The sequence below is a fragment of the Strongylocentrotus purpuratus genome, unplaced genomic scaffold, assembly GCF_000002235.5.
Source record: "Strongylocentrotus purpuratus isolate Spur 01 unplaced genomic scaffold, Spur_5.0 spur5_scaffold_21, whole genome shotgun sequence".
NCBI classification, from domain to species: Eukaryota; Metazoa; Echinodermata; class Echinoidea; order Camarodonta; family Strongylocentrotidae; genus Strongylocentrotus; species Strongylocentrotus purpuratus.
This window is the reverse complement of record NW_022145607.1, coordinates 28729395-28751180: the sequence shown is the minus strand read 5'-3', so window position 1 is coordinate 28751180 and position 21786 is coordinate 28729395. Positions and strand designations below refer to the sequence as shown.

Genomic DNA, 21786 nt, shown 5'->3' with positions numbered 1-21786 from the left:
CCCGAAAAACCAAATAGCCTCAAATTCGGGCGGCAAGATACCCTAATATTTTCATGTTTGGGCAGTTAGGGGCCAGAACAGGACGGTAATTGTTGATGACGAAATAAGGCATTTCACCGTGATAAAATGTCACTTTGTTTAGAAAATATAGAAAGTAAAATTTAATATTCGGGTAAGAGGCCTAAACCAATCCAGATGACATGTGTCCGCTCGCATAATGTTTAGTAAAGTATAGTTATATCGACTCAATTAAATACCTAACAAAATTTGTTTCGATCTTGTTGAGAACGAAATGATTTGTTTATTTATTAATAGTAGTCGAAAGTGTGTACTTTTATTCAATTTGCCGTATATTTGTATGTAATGTCTAATGTTTGTATATCACGATCATGAATTATATGCTGATTTGTCAGGTCGTTAAGATCCATTTGCAATAAATGTATATTTTATTACAACAATAAAATACTGTTTCTCTCATGTTTCTCGTCACTATCTTCACTATTCTCACAATCGTCATCATTAAAATCATCATCAACATCATCATCAACATGATCATCAACATCAACATCACTTTTATTGTAATGATGGCCATCCTCGTACTATTTCTTTTCTTTTCTCATTTTTTCTTCCATCGTTTTCTCTTTCTCCCATTTCTATTTTTAAAGGCCGCCAAAAATGAAGGGCCGCAGCTCATTCGCCCCCACCCCCCCCCCCCCCCCATCCCTACTCCGATCTGCCGGTGATGTATACGTTGTTGCAGGCAATACGAATAACTTGCGCTGGGATTCGGTTTCCCTTATATTTAATACGTTGCCTACCTGTTACTCAGAGTAGCAATTTTTATATTAGTAGTATATCTTACTTCCCCTTCTTTCTTTCTCTCTTTCTCTTCCTCTCTTCTTGGCTTATACTTTTCGTTTGCTTTTTTAGGCCGCCATAGAAAGGGGGCCCTGGCTGATTCGGCCCTCACCCAGATCCGCCACCGTTTCTTAAGCTTAGCAAATAAAATGATAAAATAGTGACATTCTTTCACTTTTCAGGATTTCTTGCATTCCTTTTTTTTTTCTTCTTCTTTAAATTTCCTTTAAAGATACTATGTCCCTTTTGCAGCCAACCTCAAATATTGTAGAACTTTGCAGGAATTATGGATATGTCACGTATGTCCTATCTGTGAAATTTAAACGTTAGCAATGTCCTAATATTCAAATTATCCAAGGAAACCCGTTTACTTGCTAGACTTCACTGTCAGACACTATTGCCAGTATTGAGTGAGTGACTGGCTTTTTTCTTCTTTGGTAATAATTAACATTCATAAAATGAGCTGTAAAGGATTTGTCTACATCAATAACCTACTTCTTGTAATGACCAAAATTAAACTGATTGAATCTTTGCGCAGCATAAAACGTACGACCATTCGGTACAATGGTCTGAAAATCAAGACTATTACTTAGTGGCTCTATAGCTCCTAAGTCAATTTGGCAGGTAATAGTCGTTATTTTCCCACTTAAAGACATTTTCAAGCCCCCCTCCCCCCTTTTTTTTAAGGGGAGTTCTAAATTAGTATTATCTTTCAAAAGCCATTGGAATTTTAACCTTTTCATTTTTTGGCCTGCAAATGGGACACAGTACCTTTCAAGGGAATAGGTAAAATTGTTGAAGGTTGATGGAAAAACTGCCTTATTTGTGTATGTAACTTTACTTATTATTTCTTCTACTGTCCTTACCTTCTAACATGCAAAAACTCCTGAAAAAAATCTCAAACCACAAGATATTTATGATTTTATTTGAAGGCTTCACTGTGCAACACCATCTTACAGTAAATTTTCCCAACCATTTTTGAATTTTATATCGGCATTTTGGTTTTAATCATATAAATCATAATAAGTGCGTGCTGACTTATCCATAGTACAGTGACTGTATAAGTGCTAGCTAGTTGTTGTCTATATCAGCCCCCCCCCCCCCCCGCCCTCCCCTTCTGGCCAGCATTTCCCGTCCCCCGTACGCATCTGAATGCATGCATTGCTCTTTTTGACACAGCAGTTGTCAGAACAATATATGAAGTCAACGAACTGGTGCAACGCAAGCTGGAAGAGTGAGTAGGAAATAACAAAACCACCGGTCACGACCTGAAAGCAGTATACGTGTATACAAATTGTGTCCATATCCATGCATGTATGAACGGAAGGTATATATACAGAAAATCAGATACGCCCTAAAAGAGGAACTGATCAAGGAAAGAAAATGGAGTATACAACCCACCGAGTCTGAAGAAATCAAACCGATCGGACGGTAAGTTTAAAGTCATTTGTAATTTGCGACTGATTGGGTGAGGAATGAGTGGGAAACATTCGATTTTAATCAACTTTAAAGAAATCATAAAGTCTGTCAAAAAGTTGCTCTGTTTGTGTTCTGTGGCATAAACCCAGTAGCCTAGCTGTAATGCACGTGCATACAAGTGTGGATCTGTTTCCGCTATGACTTGTTCACTTCCACGTAGAGTGATTTACGCAGGCCATCCGGATTTGGCATTTATAGTTAAAAATTATTCGAAAAATTAAATTCAATATGTCTTAATTGTGAAACAATAATGACATATGAACAATGGGGTCATGAATTTGGTTCAAATACATATTGGAAGCATATGCGATCCTACAATATTCAGTGATCGTTGTCGCTGTTGAAATCGAGTCTACAGTTATGAAATTGTAAACTCTTTATGTTGTATAGCTCCTTCTCAAGGTCAAGATATTAATTAAACAATGTTTCTTGACTAAAAATCGACCGATTAGCTATTCCCGTTTGGAAACTATATATCACAACTACAAATTCTGAGATTTTCATGGTCGCAGCTACCATTGTACGGCCGTAGGCGCTATTTGAAATGCTCCCGGTAAAATTGTATATTCAATTTTACCCAAAAGCAGAAGTGTTTCAGGGGCTAACTTTTCTAGTGCTTATAATACATCCACAGGGGCATCCAAATATATCAAAATTGTAAAGAATCACTTTCTACCCAATTTTCAAAATTTCCCAAAACTTTGTATTACCTTTAAGGGCAGCTATAATCGTTAACAAGCAAGTGTATACATATATAAAAAGGAAGACAAGTAAAGTAAAAGGTAAAATAAAAGGTAAAACGAAAGGGGATGGGGTTGAGCCCAAGTCATTTTCATAACAGGTAGAAGGAAAGATGTCTCCTAAAGGATTAACTCGATGTTTTCAATCTAATATCATTTGGGAGATCATTCAACAGCTTTTTTCCCTACAAATGAAATAAAATTATCCTTGCGTTGTCTTACAGTTTGGTTGATAGAGTAAGCCACTTTATTTTCTCATTTTGGCATAGCTGTGCTGTTTCATCTGACAATTATCGACTAAAGAGTGTGGTAATACACCTTTTACCAAATCATACATAAATGGTGATACATGAAGTTCATGAAGTTTAAACATATTTAATATTTCTAGACTTTGAAAAAGAGGTCTGGAGTCTGTTCTAAGTGGACTGAATGTAATGATTCTCATTGCCACTTTTTTTTACTTAAATATATATAATTTAGATTACTTTTGTAAGTGCTCCCCCAAACTTCTTCTCCATCAGAGAGGTGAGGCTGTATAAAAACCCTTATATAATAACACAAGTACATTCTTGGGAACAAAGTGTCTCAGTTTAAACAGGATGCCTTATTTCTTCCGTATGCATTTTTTTATTGTCTGAACATGTTCTTTCCATGAAAGGTGACAATCAATTTCAATCCCTACAAATGATGCTACGGATCTATTGATCTACCTTCGGCTTTCAAAATCATATAGCTTGTTTTCTGTAGGTTAATTGTGACTTTATTTGCCTTGCACCATTCCTGCACCTTCATTCAATTTTCATTTACAATTTCGTTTTGTTTAGTATGAAAAGTATGAAATAGATTCGAGTCATCAGCAAATATTCTGAAATTGAAAAGGTTTGTGCGGTACGGTAAGGCATTTATATATATATATATATATATATATATATATATATATATATATATATATATAGTTAAAATAATGTTGGTCCAAGAAGGGAACCTTGAGGGACACCACATGTTATATTCAATTCTAAAGACATTTTGTCTTTATATTGTATAAACTGTAATCGTTTACACACATAATCTGCATACCATTGCAAGGGTAACCCATGTATTCCACAGTGTGACATTTTTTGAGGAGAATGCTGTGGTTTATAGTACCAAATGCCTTTTGAAAGTCAATAAAGATGCCTACGGTTGTTTTACCTTCATCGTAATATTTCAAAAGTAAAGGTGCAAGATTAACTCAATGCTGAATTAGTGCTATGTTTCTTACGGAAACCAAACTGGTCGAAACAAGATATTATTCAATTACACGATTATTTATTATTTTCTCAAAGATTTTGCCCAGTATGGGTAAAACTGAAAATAGGTCTGTAATTAACAGCTAGATCATTTCGTCCCTTTTAATAAATAGGTGTCACTTTTGCTACCTTCAGAGCGTCTGGAAATTTACCTCTTTCTATGGAAAGATTGAAAATATATGTTAATGAGCTTGAAATGTATAGAGCAGCATCTCCCAACAACCTTGCAGACAAATTATCATATCCAAATGCTTTTTTTTAAATCTAAAATCTGTTAGTGGCATTTATATTTCATTCCCTGTTATTGTTTTTTTAAATAGTGAGTTTTCTGTTCTATATCCTAAATATTTTTAAAGTCAGGATTCACTGATGGTATTTCCTCTGCCAGCTTTGGACCTATGTTTACCAAAAGATTATTGAATTCGTTAGCTATTTCATTGTCAATCGTTATCACTATATTTTCTCTACCACCTGCAGTTGATAAGTTCGCTAGATTGGTCACTTATTAATGACATTTCCACCACTCAACTACTCGGTGATGGTTTTCCACGCATTTTGTAGATGTGAAGTTAGATCATTTGTTGTACCTTTTGTATTCTATCCCATCTTTTATTTGATATTTTTGATGCTTTTAGTTTAGAATACTACTTGTGCTTCTTGTTGATCGATTTTAAAAGAGCACTAGTCATCCATGGTATTCTTCCTGTATTCCCCCACCCCCCCCCCCCCCTCCCCCTTTTCAGGTCCTTCGAAGTTGATGACTTAAATGGTGCATGCTTGTCACAGACTTGCGTAAACGAGTCGTAAAATACAGATTATAACTCATTTAATTATGTACAACCACTTACTTTATTCCAATCAATTGTACCTAGATCACCATGAAATTTATTAATATCATAACTTCTGAAGGTACGAAAAACAGACTTTGTGTGTCTTATTTTACTTGCCTTCGTAAGATGCTCAAAGGAAACAAAGATAGGGAAATGATCTGATATATCAGTTTCTATCCAGCGTGAATATGAAAAATTGTTATATTAGTAAATGGACAAATAGTCAATAAGAGAGGAAGTTCTTTTAGTTACTCTTGTTGGTGAAGTGATCAGTTGCTGCATACCAAAACATTGCAAAGACGTTGAAAATTGTTAGGCTTTCATATCTACTCCTCCCTTGTGTAGTACATTAATGTTAAAATCTCCAAGTAATACTACATTTGCTTAGTCAATTTTCAATCTTTCCAACATTACCAACAAGGAGTTTTTAAATTGATCAATTTCAGTATTGGGCTTGCGATAAGTAATACCTACAGTAATTTTCCTACCATTTAGGCCAGTTTCTAACCAGAGACTTTCTGTGTGAGTCACTTCATTGATAAGAATAGGATAGTTTAAATAAAGAGTGAATGTTAGCTAAAACTACATCACCCCCTTAATCCTGTTTGTCTGATCCCCTTCTATTTGTATGCCTCTGTTACGAAGTAGCCGGAGGCATTATGTTTTCGGGTTGTCCGCCCGTCCGTCCGTCCGTCCGTCCGTACGTCACGTTCTTGTGATCGCGTTATCTGAAGAACCGATTGATGGATTCCTGCCAAACTTTGGTCATGTAAGTATCTTGCAGAGCCGATGAACTGGTTCGATTTTGGGGGTCACGAGGTCAAAGGTCAAAGGTCACATGGCTCATTATGTATGCAAAAACAGCTCGTGATCGCGTTATCTCAAGAACAGATTGATGGATTCCTGCTTAACTTAAATCATGTATGTATCTTTCAGAGCCAATGAACTGAGTAGATTCTTGGGTCATGAGGTCAAAGGTCAACTGTCATGGGCTCATTATGTATGCAAAAATAGCTTGTGAACGCATTCTCATTAGAACTGACAACTGGATTACTATTTAACTCAGGACATCTTACAGAGCCAATGAACTGAGTAGATTTTAGGGTCATGAGGTCAAAGATGAAAGGGTCATATATGTATATGAGAAATTGCTTGTCATCACGATATTCTGAGAACCTGTTAATGGATTACAATGAAACTTCTTCTGTTTTGGTTTCTAAACTTGCTCTATGACGGAGGCATCATTTCGACTGCGCGCAGTCGAAGTTCCATCTAGTATAGTATTAATGACTGCTTTGAGAGAAATAGTTGTTTTATTACGCTCAAGGGAAGGTTAGAATTGTGCTATTCCCCGAGGCTTGCCGAGGGGAATAGCCCAATTGTAACCTTCCCGAGAGCGTATGAAAACAACTATTTCTCGAATATTAAAGCAGTCATTAATACTTTTATATGCCGAAAAAAAATAGACTAAAAAATAAAAAATAAAAAATACTTCTTTTTTTTGTCGAAGGCGAGAGTCGAACTCTTGCGTACAATGAGTGATGAATCTTGCACCAGCGCCTTACACCACTCGGCCATCGCGCGCTGTTCACATGCTTGGCAGTTTTGTACAATATATACATTCAAATGGATTGAAACCGGCTTCGGCGTGATGAATGCTTCGCAAAAGCACCCTTCTTTTACTTTTGCAATGCATATTGGCACGAACTTAGATCAAGATCTATCGGCAGATGTTGTTTTTTTGTTTTTGGAAGTTTATTTTCGTCTTCATGTCAACAATGCAAGATAAAATTGTCGGTAAGATCGATCGAGATTCAATTGTATTGAAATTACCGACCAATCCTTCGCACACATACGGTATCCTCGATCGCTCAAACCATTTTTTAACATGTAAACCTATGGGGTAACCATGGAGGCTGACCTATTTTTTTAATAACCATGGTTATTAAAAATATTAAATGTTTTATGCATGGTTACCGGGAATTTTACAGGAACAGTTGAAGTTTATGAATGCAATTCGACCAATCAGATGGCTGGATTTCTTAAGTGAGGTATATAATTTCTACTATTTCTATTATCTCTACTTTCCTTGTTTAATATATTTTTAAACTTGTATTTAGATTAGGTAATTTGTATTTATTCTTTGTGAATAATTTGTAATTATTATTGATGCTATTTTTGCAATGTTGTCTTCTTTTGTACAAGGACTAATAATCATTTCCCACCGTATTGAAGAGATGCCAACCCTGCCCAATTTTCAGTGAGGTTCCCTGAATTTGTGTATTTTTGGAGTAAACGTCACTCCACACAAATTTTAACGCCTCCCCGATTTTTTGACAGATTATTCGTATTATGGTGCATGCAATGGATAGAAATCTCCCTGATTTCTGAATGTATTCTCCCTGAAAGCTGAGTATGAAGGTTGGCAAATCTGGTATTGAACTACATAATAAACAATCAATCAAGCAAACAAATCGAACGTACGAATGGTCCTTTTCCGATTATTGTCACTCCTCTACCGTCCACTTCCCCTCTTTTTCAGTAGGCCTAATTCTAGTTTCAAGTTTCAATAAACACTTATTTCCTTCTCAAAAGCAAAATGAACATCATGGAATACAGTGCGTCCCAGAAAAAAACATGTCTTCTCTGTGCATGGCGGTTCGTCAAAGAAACGGGGTTAAGTCTTTTGTCAACTATATTTGTTGCTACGGCAGGCAGCCAGTGAAAACGAATATTCGTTTAGTCAACTATGGGAATGCAAGCCTTACTTTAAACAAACAGAACTTTGTTATTCCTTGCTCATTTTTCCTGATTAAGGTGTCATATGAAAGGACAGAAAATGTACTTTCTAGAAATGTGATTTTCTCTTTGAAATTTAGATACTGCCCGCCAAATGACTTTTTGGTTTCCTCTCTTCAATTTCTTTTAAATCACTCATGCGTTAAATATTTATCATATGAAAGAGGAGGATCTTAGCTTTACAAATATGTGTCATTCATTAATTATAATTGTGATTAAGTTATGATACGTTATGATTTCTGGTACGCACTGTATATATTTACAATGTTAGGCAGAAAGCAGGCTAAATTTCCTGGAAGCACAGGGCTAATATGGTGGGTTCGCCATAACAAAACAGACTTATAATACATATAAACGGAGTCGGGCTAACTCGGACCAGGGGACAACTCTGTCCCAATGCAAAAACGGTCAGTTATTAGGTAAGGATTAGGGTTTATGATTAGGGTTAGGGTTAAGGTAAAATGACAAATCAATGACCGTTTTTTTTAATTGAGGCCGAGTAGTCCCCGGGTCCGAGTTAGCCCGGATTAATATAAACTACATAATACACTAAAAATCACAATCTACATAAATTAATACTAAAACAAAATAGAGAGAAGTAAAAAATGTGTAAATGTAGATCCCATTATCGACAGGGGACCACTTTTTTTTGTAATATATTTTTGTTTTTGTAATGAGACATACCCCCTAAACTGACTATTTCCTTGTGCATCTCTGTAGGTATCTTTTTATCATTCACTTAATTTTTTTCATAATATTATATGTGATCCTTTACAGACCTTTATGAAACTAAATATTCTTCGCTTCCTAGTAAAATCCTCAAATAAATGTAACACACAAGCTGAGACCAATTTTATCAAAAGAAGCTTCATGCTTGCCTTAAAGGTAATACAAAGTTTTGGTATGGGGTCATGTATTCGGTTCAAATGAACATTATTGGAAACATATGCGATCCTACAATATTCATTGATCGTTGTCGCGGTTGAAATCGAGTCTAAAGTTATGAAATTGTAGATAATAAACTCTTTATGTTGTATAGTTCCCTCTCAAGGTCAAGATATTAATTAAGCTATAAAACAATGTTTCTTGACTAAAATCGACTGATTGGTTCCCGTTTGGAAATTATATATCACAACTACATATTCTGAGAATTTCATGGTCGCAACTACTATCGTACGGCCGTAGGTGCCATTTTAAATTTATCAAAATTTACCGGGAAAAAGTTGTATATTCAATTTTACTCGAAAACAAAAGTGTTTCAGGGGCTAAATTTTCTAGTGCTTACATGTATAATACATCCACAGGGGCATCCAAATATATCAAAATTGTAAAGAATCCCGATCTACCCAATTTTCAAAATTTTCCAAAACTTTGTATTACCTTTAAAGTCTACAGTGATCTTACATTCGTATACAAATATGTACAAGAGAGTTTCAACAAGGGTCTTACAATCAGTACACAATTCAGTGTCTGACCCAATACTTTGTTACAATGTTTTTATGATAGTTTAAAATATTTATTCAAATTAGTGTGTTCTTTTGTTGTGGAATTTCGTTGTATTTTCCAATTAGGGACAATTATGGGAACTTTGTCCCATTTCATCTCGGTTACATGTACATTGCGTGTGTGTTAGGAACGTGAATTTTGATAATCCATATGTATAATTATGACATGAAATCATCTTAAAGGTAAAGACCAGTTTTGGAAACGCCTCCATTTCAAAAAATGAAATGGAAGCTCTTATTACCAATCATGTGAAAGAATATGTTTTGACTAATACGTGATGATACCAATTTTGCTGGGAAACCGCCTACTAATTGATATATTTGGTAAATTATTATATCTATCTGGACTGGATAGATATAGGGTAGTCCCATATACATATTTATGTGTACAGTGCTTGTAACTTTACCAAGACTGGGCCAAATTTCTTATCATTTTGATGATTCCAGAACCTTGCAGTACACACCAATACTTATATGCTAGATGATTAACCTTCTTCTGATCGATTCCACAGCGTTCCTTTCACAATGCAATCGCATGACCAGAACTTGTCTATACCTTTAATCATACATCACAAAGATCATTCAAAATATATGAGACAAACTTGTGTGTAACAAACACAGTGTGTAAGCAGTGTTCTGAAGAATGAGCATTATTGAGGAGAAATCACAAAATGTAGCTTTAGTTTACAAAAAAAGTTGTTTTCAACAAATCACAGTCTAATTGTGTTTTGAAGAATGACCATTATTGTTGGAAAATATTTAGACCGTAGCTTAAAATTACGAATTATGGTGCTAATCAATTTATCCAATATCTTATACAATATAGATTATACAATGTCAAGATGAAGTGACTACATGTACAATAAATATTTACAAAATTAAAAAACTTTTCAAATCATGGCCTGTGTCCTCTTTGCCTCGTTCTCCTCCTTACATGTAGATACTGAAAAATGATCCCGAGTAAAGGCTTTCTTTAATACTTTCACGGTCACCATACAACAAACATGTAAGTTTATAGATTGCTTTATTTTGTGTGTGTAAAGGACCCATTCCGGTATTCGTACTGACAGGGGTACTATGTTTAAATATAATAGTAAACAATAGGTCTAAGATAAGTGCATGTAAATCAGTAAGCGGTAAGATATATGTATGTAAATATCCGAATGGTTTTGAATAATTCTAAAAACCGGGGTGTTTTTCCCGTCTTTCAGATCATTATGGCCGTGGCTAGTAAAGCTATGAAACGGAAATTGGCGTTTTCTGGTGTTTTTGATTCGCTTTGTGTTCTAAATGTATGAAAGATTTATAGTCAATTAATTTGGTATTACTTGCACTGTATTAATCTACATCCCTGCAGAAACTTATTTCATTCAGTTGTTTATTTATTTATTCAATAACGTATTCAATTATTTAGGTGACGAACGGATAAACATTGCATTGAATGGTATACAAGTCATGAGGAAATACAAGTTTAATCTACCACTGTTGTTAGTTGGAGCAGCGTTTCACAAAACCGCCGTTAGTACAAGTTCGCTGACAACCCATTGAAACGCATGTATTTAATTCAATAAGCGCTTCAATGGGATGTCCATTAACTTGTACTTCTGACGATTCTGTCCAACGCTGCCCAGGAGGATATCGTACTGAAATGTGTCGTCTAGATAAGTAAAGAGAAACCAAAGGACAAACTTGATACTTACTAAACAATTCTGCTGGCACATGACATACTATTCAAAGTGCATTGTGGCCTACCATCATCGTTCAGAATATTGGGCAGTGGTGAATTAATAGCCTACATCATAACAGATGCTATAGATGTGCCTCTTATGGAGAACACACTCAAATCAAATCCACCTTCTCTCTTCACCTCTCCCTCTCTCTCTCTCTCTCTCTGTCTCTCTGTCTCTCTGTCTTTGTCTCCAGCTATCTCCAACTCCCCTCTGTCTCTCTCTTTCTTGTTCACATCTCTCCACTTCTTATATAATTCCTTCCCTCTCTTTCTCTCTCTCTCTCTCTTATTTTATTATCTTCTCCAATCTGAATGTATAGCTCGTTTTTCCTCCCTCTACAATATTCTCCCCACCCACTCTCTTTCTCTCCCTCTTTCCCTTCTGCCTCCTTCTCTTCCCTTTCTCTCTCTCTCTCTCTCCCATTTTACTTTCCTCTGTATCTTGCCCCTTCCATGCTCTTGCTCTCCCCTTCTCACATGCCTCTCTTCCCCTTTGTGTCCTCTTTCATTATTCATAAATTTATACAGTTTGAATAATACTTTACATTTAAATTGTGCTTAAAACTTTTATTTGATTGTCATCATTGTGTGCCTTAGAATGATACATCATAATAGATCAGTTGTTATATGTTATGAATTTATAGTCAAATATAAATTCGGATAAATAAAACTGAAATCTGAATTTCAATTTGTATTTTCAGAAAAGCTCCTGGCAATGGCCACTCTCGAAGTGACCGATGCGTACACTTTACGCAAGGTCAACGTTGAGGACGCTATCACTGACCTTCAGCTGATGAACATTGCCCAGCAGATTGGTCCTGAGTCATGGCGTCTAGTTGGACTTGAATTAGGCCTCAGGTAGGCCTATACACTCTTTTTTTTTTTTGTCTTTATGTATGCTACTAACAAAAGCGTACCTTTGGAGGGGGCGCAAGGGGGTAACTTACGGGTCAACACCTACAAATGCTACCTCTATCCCTACTCCTATAGGTGTTTGGAAGGACTCTGTGTTTTTGTGTGTCAGCTCCCCCCCCCCCCCCCCCACACACACACACATACTTTCTCTCTCTCTATCTCTCTCTGATCGAATGATGGCGTAAAAAGGGGGAAAGAAAGATAATGTAAGAGGAAAGGGGGAATAAAATATGAGAAAATTAGATGACAGCTAGTGCCCCTCCCGATCTTCTTGATACCCCATAACCACTGATAACACATTTCGTTTAACGAGTGAGACCCCCCCCCCCCTCATGATTGCAGTGCCTCCTTAATTCCCTGGACATCCATTCATCCCTTTTTTGTTGTTGATTTTAATCCTAAGCTTTAGCAAAATACAATCAATGTTCACTCAGAGTGATTATGCCTTTTCAGTATTTCACCCCATTTCCTAACACGATTAGTGAAACAAATATTTTACAAAATTGGACTTAAAAATGGATGAACTTGCTTCATGCGTTGAATCTTTTAAAAGCAATTTTCACCTTCTATCAATCATCTTTTAGTCTAAAATGGAGCCTATTCCCGGATATGTAAGTGATACTGAGCACAAACTTTTAATAATCTAGAACACAGAAAGAATACTATTGCGAAAAGACATTGACCTTATAGCATATTAAAATGTCAAATCCATTAGTAAGAAGAGGAAGTTTCTGGGACATAAATATAATATTTTAGATGAATTTTTTTTCTTTCTAATGTGTTTGATTGATTTTTAATACAGGGAGCCTGAATTAGCCCATATTGAGAGGGACCACAGATCCAACATAGCGGAAGGCACGTACAAAATGCTGATTAAGTGGCGTCGGGACCAGATGAACGCGGATGCGGCTTTCTGCAGGTTGCAGAGCGCGTTGATCAACGCTAAACTGGGCGCTGTCGCCCGTCAACTTATCAAAGGTAAGTCTAGATGAAAGAAGTGCAATGTTACGACAATTTATCCTGGAAAATACTCCCCCCTCCCCCTCCCAAAAGAAAAAGAACACCTAATTCACAACAACAATACAACTACCATCTTAAGATCAGTGACGTAGCGTTGGTTCATTAATTGGGATGATATTTGTCTTAGAAGGTGGAATTCTAGGAAAAGTCTGGAAAGAAATGGTCAAAGATCAAGGAAAATCTATTTCTCACAATGTTCTTGTATCTCCGTCCTTTCAGTCCTTTTCTATCACTTTCACCACCCCTACCCCCTCGTATCGGTGTCTTCATGTCTTCCCTTTCTTAACTCTCTTACTTTGTCGCCATGCTGTGTAGACAGGTATTCCCATGTGTCACTTTACTGAACCTCGTAATCTTTGGTCTAGTTCGTAGGCCCCTTAGGCCCAGCGCACACTACACGCCCCGACTGCGATCTCATTTTGGACAATCTTATACCTTTACAGCATTCTATTTGAAAATTCAAACATGTAAAATATTAATGATCGAAAATATGATTAATACAATTGATATTTTAGTGGATTTCAAGCTTCCTTGAAGGAGGAAAGGCTAAATCGGCTCAGAATCGTAGTGGCGTCAGACCAGTCGTACGATTGTCTACGATTTGGAGCCGATTCGACTTTTATTCCGATTAAGAAGGCTTAAAGGCTGTTGAATTATGGTTGGTAGTATTCTTATCATCATTTACAATCTCAATCAGCAAAACGTTCTTTCTTAAAGCCCCTATCACATCAACCTAGTTCTCGTTACGTTCTGGAACCGTCCTAGAAATCTTAAAACGGTTGTGGTCGCGGTAGAATGTTTAAATGATGTCTTTACTACTATCCTAGTTCTTTCGTAAACAGTCCTCAATATGTCCATCTCGTTTGTTCCCCGTCCACAGTCAGTTCATATCAAGTTCAGACCGGGTAAATTTGCCATTTCCAAGCAGTCCAAGCCAGTCAGTTTAAACCCGTTCTTTAAACGTGCTCCTGTATTGCGTGTGTCATCCTGTCCTGGCTCGAGGGCTTAATAAACCCAGTGCGTTCTTGTCATTCCCCATTTCCGTTCAACGCTTCAAGCTGTGCAGAAAAGGACAATCGAGTTGGGTTTGTTTTTCAACGGGATGAACAAGCAAACGGGCCGGGCCGAGCTACAAACTGACTTGGTCGTACTAGTGATGCTCGACCACGTTACGTTGTAACACGCTCCTAGAATGATCGAAGTTTTAAGTACGTTGTCACCCCGTCTTATTGTGGGACGGGGAATTTTTTGGACAGGATCACAGTTCTAGAGCACCCTTCCCTTTCAAACCAGTCCGAACCCGTCCTTGAAGTTCTTAAACATATCATAAACAGTTAAAACAACGTTCAGTCCGTTGGCACACAGTTTGAGCCCGCTGGCAAAATTTTCTAGACCGTGATGAAATAGTTTGGTGTGATGGGAGCCTTAGATTCCTATAACTCATGTATTAAATTGCCATTTCTTAAAGAATCGGATCACAGTCGCATCGTGTAGTGCGCAATGCGGTTTGGTCCCTACCATCGTTTCCGAGTCCTAAGGGCATTATTACCCCCACTCAATTGACTCTGAAAGACACAAAGTAAAAAGGTGTTTTTAGGGATAGTCATTTAGTCAATTAGGCAGATGAAACCCCGATGCACATCCGGCAGTGTATGTTATCCCTATTATAGGATATTATTGACCACTATTGTAGTCAGAAGACGTTTAGGAGTTAAACATTCTAATATAACCAACACCAAAGATATATGTTAGGTTTTTACACAGATCAGAAGTTGTACCTTTGATAATGTATTTCTTATTTACTCAGGTTCGGCGTATGGCATTGACTTATTGGGTGGTGGCGGTATCCTCAACACAAGTGGCTTGATGGAAGACAACTTCGATACCCGGCAACTAAGAAGGGAACTCGAGATGAAATACCACTCTCATCTCTGCACCATGCGGCTTCTACCTTGGGATGCGAGATCAAGAGTCGCCGTCGATCGTTACTTTACCGACATTGGGATCTCACTGGAAGATACCTCGGTGCGGCAACACACAAAGATTTCCTTGGACAATAATCGCCATGATATTTTTACAATCAGCGCGTCGAAGAACTTACCTACTAACCGGATCCTCCTTCAGGGAAATTCAGGATCAGGGAAATCAACGGTTGTTGCGAAGCTGGCGCTTGATTGGATTACGCGTCATCCAAAATCACCACTCAAAGATCTCCCACTTCTGTTCGTTCTCCCTTTGCATAAGTTGAACGAAACGTCGAATTTTGGTGAAGCTGTGCGAGAACATCTACTACCAGAGGACACGACGTTCACAGCAGAGGCCATCGACGCATACGTGAAAGCGAATCCAAGAGAAGCCTTGCTCGTTCTAGATGGACATGATGGGATGATGAAAAGCAAGTCGAAAGGTGATAAGGTTGGGAACCTGGTGAAGATCATTGAGAACAAACGTCTGACAGAGTGCAAGGTTCTTGTAACGTCAAAGTATTGGAGCGTGGTACAGATGAAGGAATCGGTCATTCGGCAATATACCCTTCTGGAAATGGAAGGCTTCAAGGTAGAAGATACTTTCTCCTACATACTATCTTACTTTGAAGATGACGAAGAGATGTCACAGGGTTTGATTCGTCATATTGAAGCCTGTCCAGATCTGATGGAGAGCTTATGTCCTTGTCCTCTTTCTTGTTCTATCTTATGCCATCTCTGGGAAGAAGATCTCAGCAAGGGAGGAGGGGATCGTCTGGGAACCAGCAGCCAGATGACAGATCACATCGTGCACAGTCTATGGACGCACCTGGAGGCTAAGAACAAGGATGAAGATCTTAACGATGGATTAGATCGTATAAGTCTTATCTCAGAGACCACGCACGAAAGAAGGTTATCTTTTCTCTTCCAAACGTTGAGTGTTGTCAGGAAACGGTCAACGAAAAGAGGAATTGTTGAGGGAATTCCTAGACATTCGCTAAAATCCACGATGTACCGCCTGGGTAAGGTTGCTCTGGAGAAATTAGTATCAAGGAACCCCGATGGAGAGTTAGAACAGAAGGATATAAGTTCTTGTCGCGAGTTCACAGAAATTGGTCTGGCAGCAGGAATTCTATCCCACAATCGAGGTGGAAGCAGTGGGTCCCCACTTCGGAGGGGCTCTCAGAGTGAAAGCCTTAAAGGGGTGCGATTCAGCGACAAGGGAATGATGCATAAGTGTGCAGCTGTCCACCTGGCATCTCTCTGGAAGAGAAACCATGCCAAATTCACAGAGGTTCTAAAGCACTTGAAGGACAAATTTGTCGCTGAAGAATTCGAGATCGTATTGATGCTTGCTTGCGGTGAAGATGCTAATGTGGCAAGAGAAATCCTCCAGCACCTATCTTCTGTTTCAGCTTCGCACGACCTAATGCTGAAATGCTATTTTGAGTGTCCTGAAGAAGTATCAGTAGACGAGGAAATGGCTCGAATATTTAAGGAAAAGTACCATGTGACCCTCTCCAGCCCAGGGTGCCACACACTTTCTGCGCTTAAGTATTTTCTCAAGAAATGGAGTACGGATGACTCTGCAATCAGAAAACTGTTGATATCGGCTCCTCCCTTGAGCAGCATGTGGAGCTTTGTAGAGGCCCTTGACAGAGAGCACTGCAAAAGCATTTCTACCATAAGTTTGTCTTGGTGTGACTTTGAAGAAACCGACCTCCCAGCACTGCTCTTTGCACTTGGAGATCTGCCCTCACTTTCTGAATTGACCATGCCCGGGTCAACGATTGGACCAGGTTTCATCCAGAACATTAGTTGTCTGCCACAAGGATGCTTCAAGAGCCTGGAAACCCTCGAATTGCCAATCTGCACCGCTTGCGCCGATTCGTTCTTTAGAGCAGTCTTCTGGTCCGGCCAGTTTCCAGTACTTCTGAGAGCTTTTCTCATCATCCAGGACGTTTGCTCTAATGACACTCAGCACAAGGACGATGACCAAATGGAGGAACATACCATTTCGACACAGCTTGGGGAGATATCGTTGAACTGCAGCACTCTCGCCCGCTACGGATCTCAACGCTTTGCTAAAACCCTCACCAATGCAACAAATCTGATGAGCCTGTCCCTTATCAACTGTAAGTTCCATCCTGACTTTTTGGGTCAGATCGGTGAGCTGCTGGCCCTGAGAAAAGTTGTCTTGCGCATGGAATCGTGGAAGGGACTTCACTTGGAGACTTTCCTGAAGAAGTGCCTAAGACTGAGTCACATGGAGATCAGCTTCCCATCTTCAGCTCGGCATGGGGACGTGGAGGAGACGTTAGAGGTTATCCCTCGTATCTTGCCCAGTCTACCAGGCTTGAACACCATGCACGTTTCGTTGGGTGTCGGCTGTGACTTCAGAGCCAACGATGATACCTTGAAGGCGATCTGTGAGGCTTTGAAGAGTTGCAAGGTGTTCAACAAACTGAACATCACCGGCATAAAGATGAAGTCGCAACATGGGATGGACATCATTCGTACCTGCCAAGGTACCTCCGTCCGAACCATTGCGTGAGTCTGAGAAAAAAAGCATATACACAATAAATACAACATACTATTCCACAAAGACTTGTAGGGAACCTACAGTTCATGCTCCGGCATCGATTGCTCTGGAGTCAAATTTTACACAAACCGAATTCGTAACTTCAACCCTGGGGCTAACACTGTATCTAATCCTTAACGGTAAAGCTAAGTTAAAAACCCAAATGCAACCATGGCCCTGGTCGGAGCAACAATCGCCGGGGTATGACTGTGTTAGGACATCATTTTGGTACGAGCAATCGCAGATTCAAAGACACACACATAAACCCCCCAAAAAGCAATTCCATTTTACTCGATTCTGACGGTTACAATTTTCTCCCCATGAACATATTGAAGAGGGTTTCATTCATGACAATGTTTGTAGGCTTAACACATGCACATACGAATTATTATGATGCTTAACTTTCCTTTAACCGTAAGGACTTAAGCTCATGCTTAACTTCACAGGTAAACCAGTGTTGCCGTCATAGGCGGACGAAGCGGAGGGGGTGGGGGGGGGGGTTGGGGCTCACCAATTTTCGAGCAACCATCGATTCATATTCGGGCAGCGACATGCCCGAATATCCTTAATTATTTGCAGTCTTCATATCAGCAAGGTGCCTAAAATATACTTTTTAATATCTCAGCTAGTAACTTATGATGATGAATAACATTTAATAGTAGTAAAAGTGTCAATTTTTGCTCGATCGCGATCGTTCTAGAGGATACTCAAAATCGTTATATTAGGGCAGCGTGTATTTTGATGACGAAGCAATTTCGTTACCACAATGAATTTGTTTTTCTTTTTTCACTCGCTTCGCTAGCTTGTACATTGATATCGAATGTTTTTTTGTGGGGGGGGGGGGGGAATCGCCACAATTCCTAGCTAGTCCACTGCCTCTTGAATGCAGATATCCGTATACACACTATGAAAATGAAATAATAATAATAACAATATAACACACACGAACACGAACAAACAAAAATTAAAATTACGTATTCAGCATAGAAATGTTGTTTCTTAAAATGGAGGTTTTCAAGTTAGATGGAACTGCGTCACCCTGTACTTATACATGAGTGACCGTTTTTGTGTTTCTCCTTTTTTGTCTACAGTCTAACCGCATGTTTCGGACCAGAAGAAGATTTGACGGAGCTGAGGCAACTGCGTGATGAGGTGAACAATGGCAAGAAAATGGTAGTTGAATGCTGAGCAGAGGCATCGTCAATACACCCTCTTTCAGTACACTCTTAACTGTACCTCTGTTAACAGCTTCAAGCAATAGGTACAAAAGACCCAGCTCCGTTAAAAACGTTGTTTTTACTCTCACGCAGTTATTTGTGCCTCTTATCAGACAGTGTACATACATCTGAAATGCACCTCAACAGTATAACAATACACCTGAACATGGCCTGTACTGCAATTGGAGAAGAAGACACCGCTCTTAAACCTTTAAACCCGTTAAACCTTGGCCGAAGGGTTGTGGGGTTGGAAACTCTTTGAGATAATTCCCTGGTAAATATTTGTATATATTTTAATTTATAGATGAAAATTACTTCAGATAAAGTAGTTTCATGCCGAAGACCTTGTTTTCCTTTCTGTTTTCTGCAAGGTTGTTAAATAAACAACTCACCATCCAACGAAAAAGGGAGAAAAATAAACAAATTTTAGAGGCCCACTTAATTTTGTTAAAGAACAAGAATTTTCATTTGTATTGAGTGGCCCAAACAGTGGTTTGGAGGTGTTTCATCATTGTTTAACCTTTATTTGCAAATCATCACTAACAGTAAAGAAAAATTATCAATCGGATTCGATCAATGAATTTAGAACCTAAACTACTATTATATCATATTTTGTGGAGTTTCATTAGGCTACCAAGAAGATATCAAAAATAAGTGAGAAAAACATGCATAGTCAATGGCGTATCTAAGGGGGGAGGGTTGTAGGAGGCATGTGTACCGAGCGGCATTTGAGGGTATGCAAAAATTGCAGAGAGGGCAGCAGCCCCCCTTCCCCACCATCATTACTTCAGTCCAGGTCATCCGACGGAAACCTCACCCCAATAAATAACTTTACTCATTCTGAGTAATTTGTGAGATATATTATATTCTTGGCCATCAATTTACCAGATTCCCCACCAAAGTGTGTGAGACATAAAGCAAGACAAATTTACAGTTTCCCAGCACGACATTGGCATCGCCATTTTATTGATAAGGTGACGTCTTATCGTTTATCAAGTAAATGTATTCAAATGTATGAATGCTTCCTGAATGTGTGTGTGTGGTGATGAAGCATTTCGATCACCAGGTATTACTCTTCGTACTGTCCATCATTGCCAGAACCCAAATTGCATAAATAAGTTGGTGCTCTTCTGGGTTGAAGGTTTCTCATGAATGAAATAAATTTGTCAACAGCTATATTTGAGTATTTTAGTTACAATTGTTCCCCTGTTATATATTTTTCACCAGATATAATTTCTATCTTCTCAGCTATGATTTTTCCTCATCGAAAAGTAAAGGGTTTGATATTAATTTAAAAGTCATTTCAACTAAAGCTTGGTGCACGATACATATACAACTTCACCTAGTACGTCACATTTTCGAGAAAATGACTGCGCCCATCATGCTAAAAGGCATCACATTATGCCAAAAATATCTTCATTTATATATCTCTTATACATTTTCGTAAGGAATATTGCACATCAAAGGGCAGGAATACATCTCATTTTCCAGAATACCTACACTTATTCTTTGGGTTGAGGTTTCCAAAAACTCCATTGGCTGCCGTCATCAACCCACGGCGACATTAAATAACACAGAAAAGGAGAACAAAAGAAAGAGACTAGAGAGAGAGAGAGAGAGATAGAGAGAAAGAGAAAGAGAGAGAGAGAGAGAGAGAGAGAGAGAAAGAGAGAAAGAGAGAGGGGGTATGAAAGGTGAGGGTATTCAACTGATCGTGAGAAACCAATGATGACGTAAGCAGAACCTCTACTTGAATGTGTGTATTGACGCAGAATGAATTGTTCTACGTGTGACATATTTTGTTCTTGTTTGTTTATCAACGTAACCTTTGATGACACAATGCACCTTTTATCGAAGGATAATACGGGACAAACGTTGAGAAATTCGAATCTTGTAATCCCTCGTAAAAATAAGGCTAACAAAATTGCTTCAATAGAGGTCAATTAAAAGGAAATTAAAGAAACAGAGCTCAAAGTCGGAACGACTATTTTATTAACGTAGGCCCTAAACCTGGCACAAAAAAAAAACTTAAGAGAATGACTTATTGTATAATACAGCACCAGATGTGTTGCATTGTCATTTCAAATTTGTTACGATGACAGTTGATGACGTATCACGTGGATTGAGTAAATTATCAAATGATATTGCCATGGGAAATGACTTGCCTCCAAGTAAACTGATTCATCTAGGAGCTCAATATTTAGTGCAACCATCAACGCATATAATCAATAACTCTATTACTTCAGGGATTGTTCCTGATCAATGAAAGATTGCACGCGTAGTTGCTTAACATAAAAGGGGTTCGAGAGAGGCAGGTATTTACAGGCCAATCTCGGTTCTACCAATTTTAGCAAAAATATTAGAAAGAATTATTTTGTTATCAAATATATACCAGAATTGTCTTATGGTTAAGTATCAATCTAGATTTAGGCCCCTACACTCTACAACCACATGCAGCCTTATTGAATGTCACAGGTGATTGGCTCAAGGGTATCAATGATGGAAACGTAGTAATAGTAATGCTTGACTTTATAAAAACATTCGATACGGTAAATTATGAAACGGTAGAGTTATCTTAAAAACCCAAATGCAACCATGGCCCTGATCAGAGCAGCAATCGCCGGAGTATGACTGTGTTAAGTCATCATTTTTTCGGTATGAAATGAAATATACTTCGTTGGTTTGAAAGTTACATAAGTAATAGAACACAAGCGACATGTGTTAAAGGTAATACAAAGTTTTGGTATGGGGTCATGAATGTGGTTCAAATGAACATATTGGACGCATATGCGTTCTTACAAAATTCAGTGATCGTTGTCGCGGTTGAAATCGAGTCTAAAGTTATGAAATTGTAAACAAT

At 38.3% G+C, this 21786-nt stretch overlaps 1 protein-coding gene across 1 annotated transcript; it reads left to right on the top strand.

Moving 5' to 3' along the window:
• Positions 1-2157: 2157 nt before the first annotated feature.
• On the top strand, positions 2158-20570 carry LOC105437701. Its single transcript, XM_011664608.2, has 5 exons — positions 2158-2289; positions 11931-12087; positions 12947-13122; positions 14972-17678; positions 18801-20570. The coding sequence occupies exons 2-5, from the start codon at positions 11945-11947 to the stop codon at positions 18895-18897; spliced, it is 3123 nt and encodes a 1040-aa protein (XP_011662910.2). The 5' UTR covers positions 2158-2289; positions 11931-11944; the 3' UTR covers positions 18898-20570.
• The last annotated feature ends 1216 nt before the right edge of the window (positions 20571-21786 follow it).

Bases quoted from the DNA above. Each gene is read 5' to 3' on its own strand.
- LOC105437701 (XM_011664608.2), top strand. From the start codon at position 11,945: ATGGCCACTCTCGAAGTGACCGATGCGTACACTTTACGCAAGGTCAAC. The intron at 13,123-14,971 runs GTAAGTCTAGAT...TTATTTACTCAG, and splicing joins CGCCCGTCAACTTATCAAAG to GTTCGGCGTATGGCATTGAC. The intron at 17,679-18,800 runs GTGAGTCTGAGA...TTTTGTCTACAG, and splicing joins ACCTCCGTCCGAACCATTGC to TCTAACCGCATGTTTCGGAC.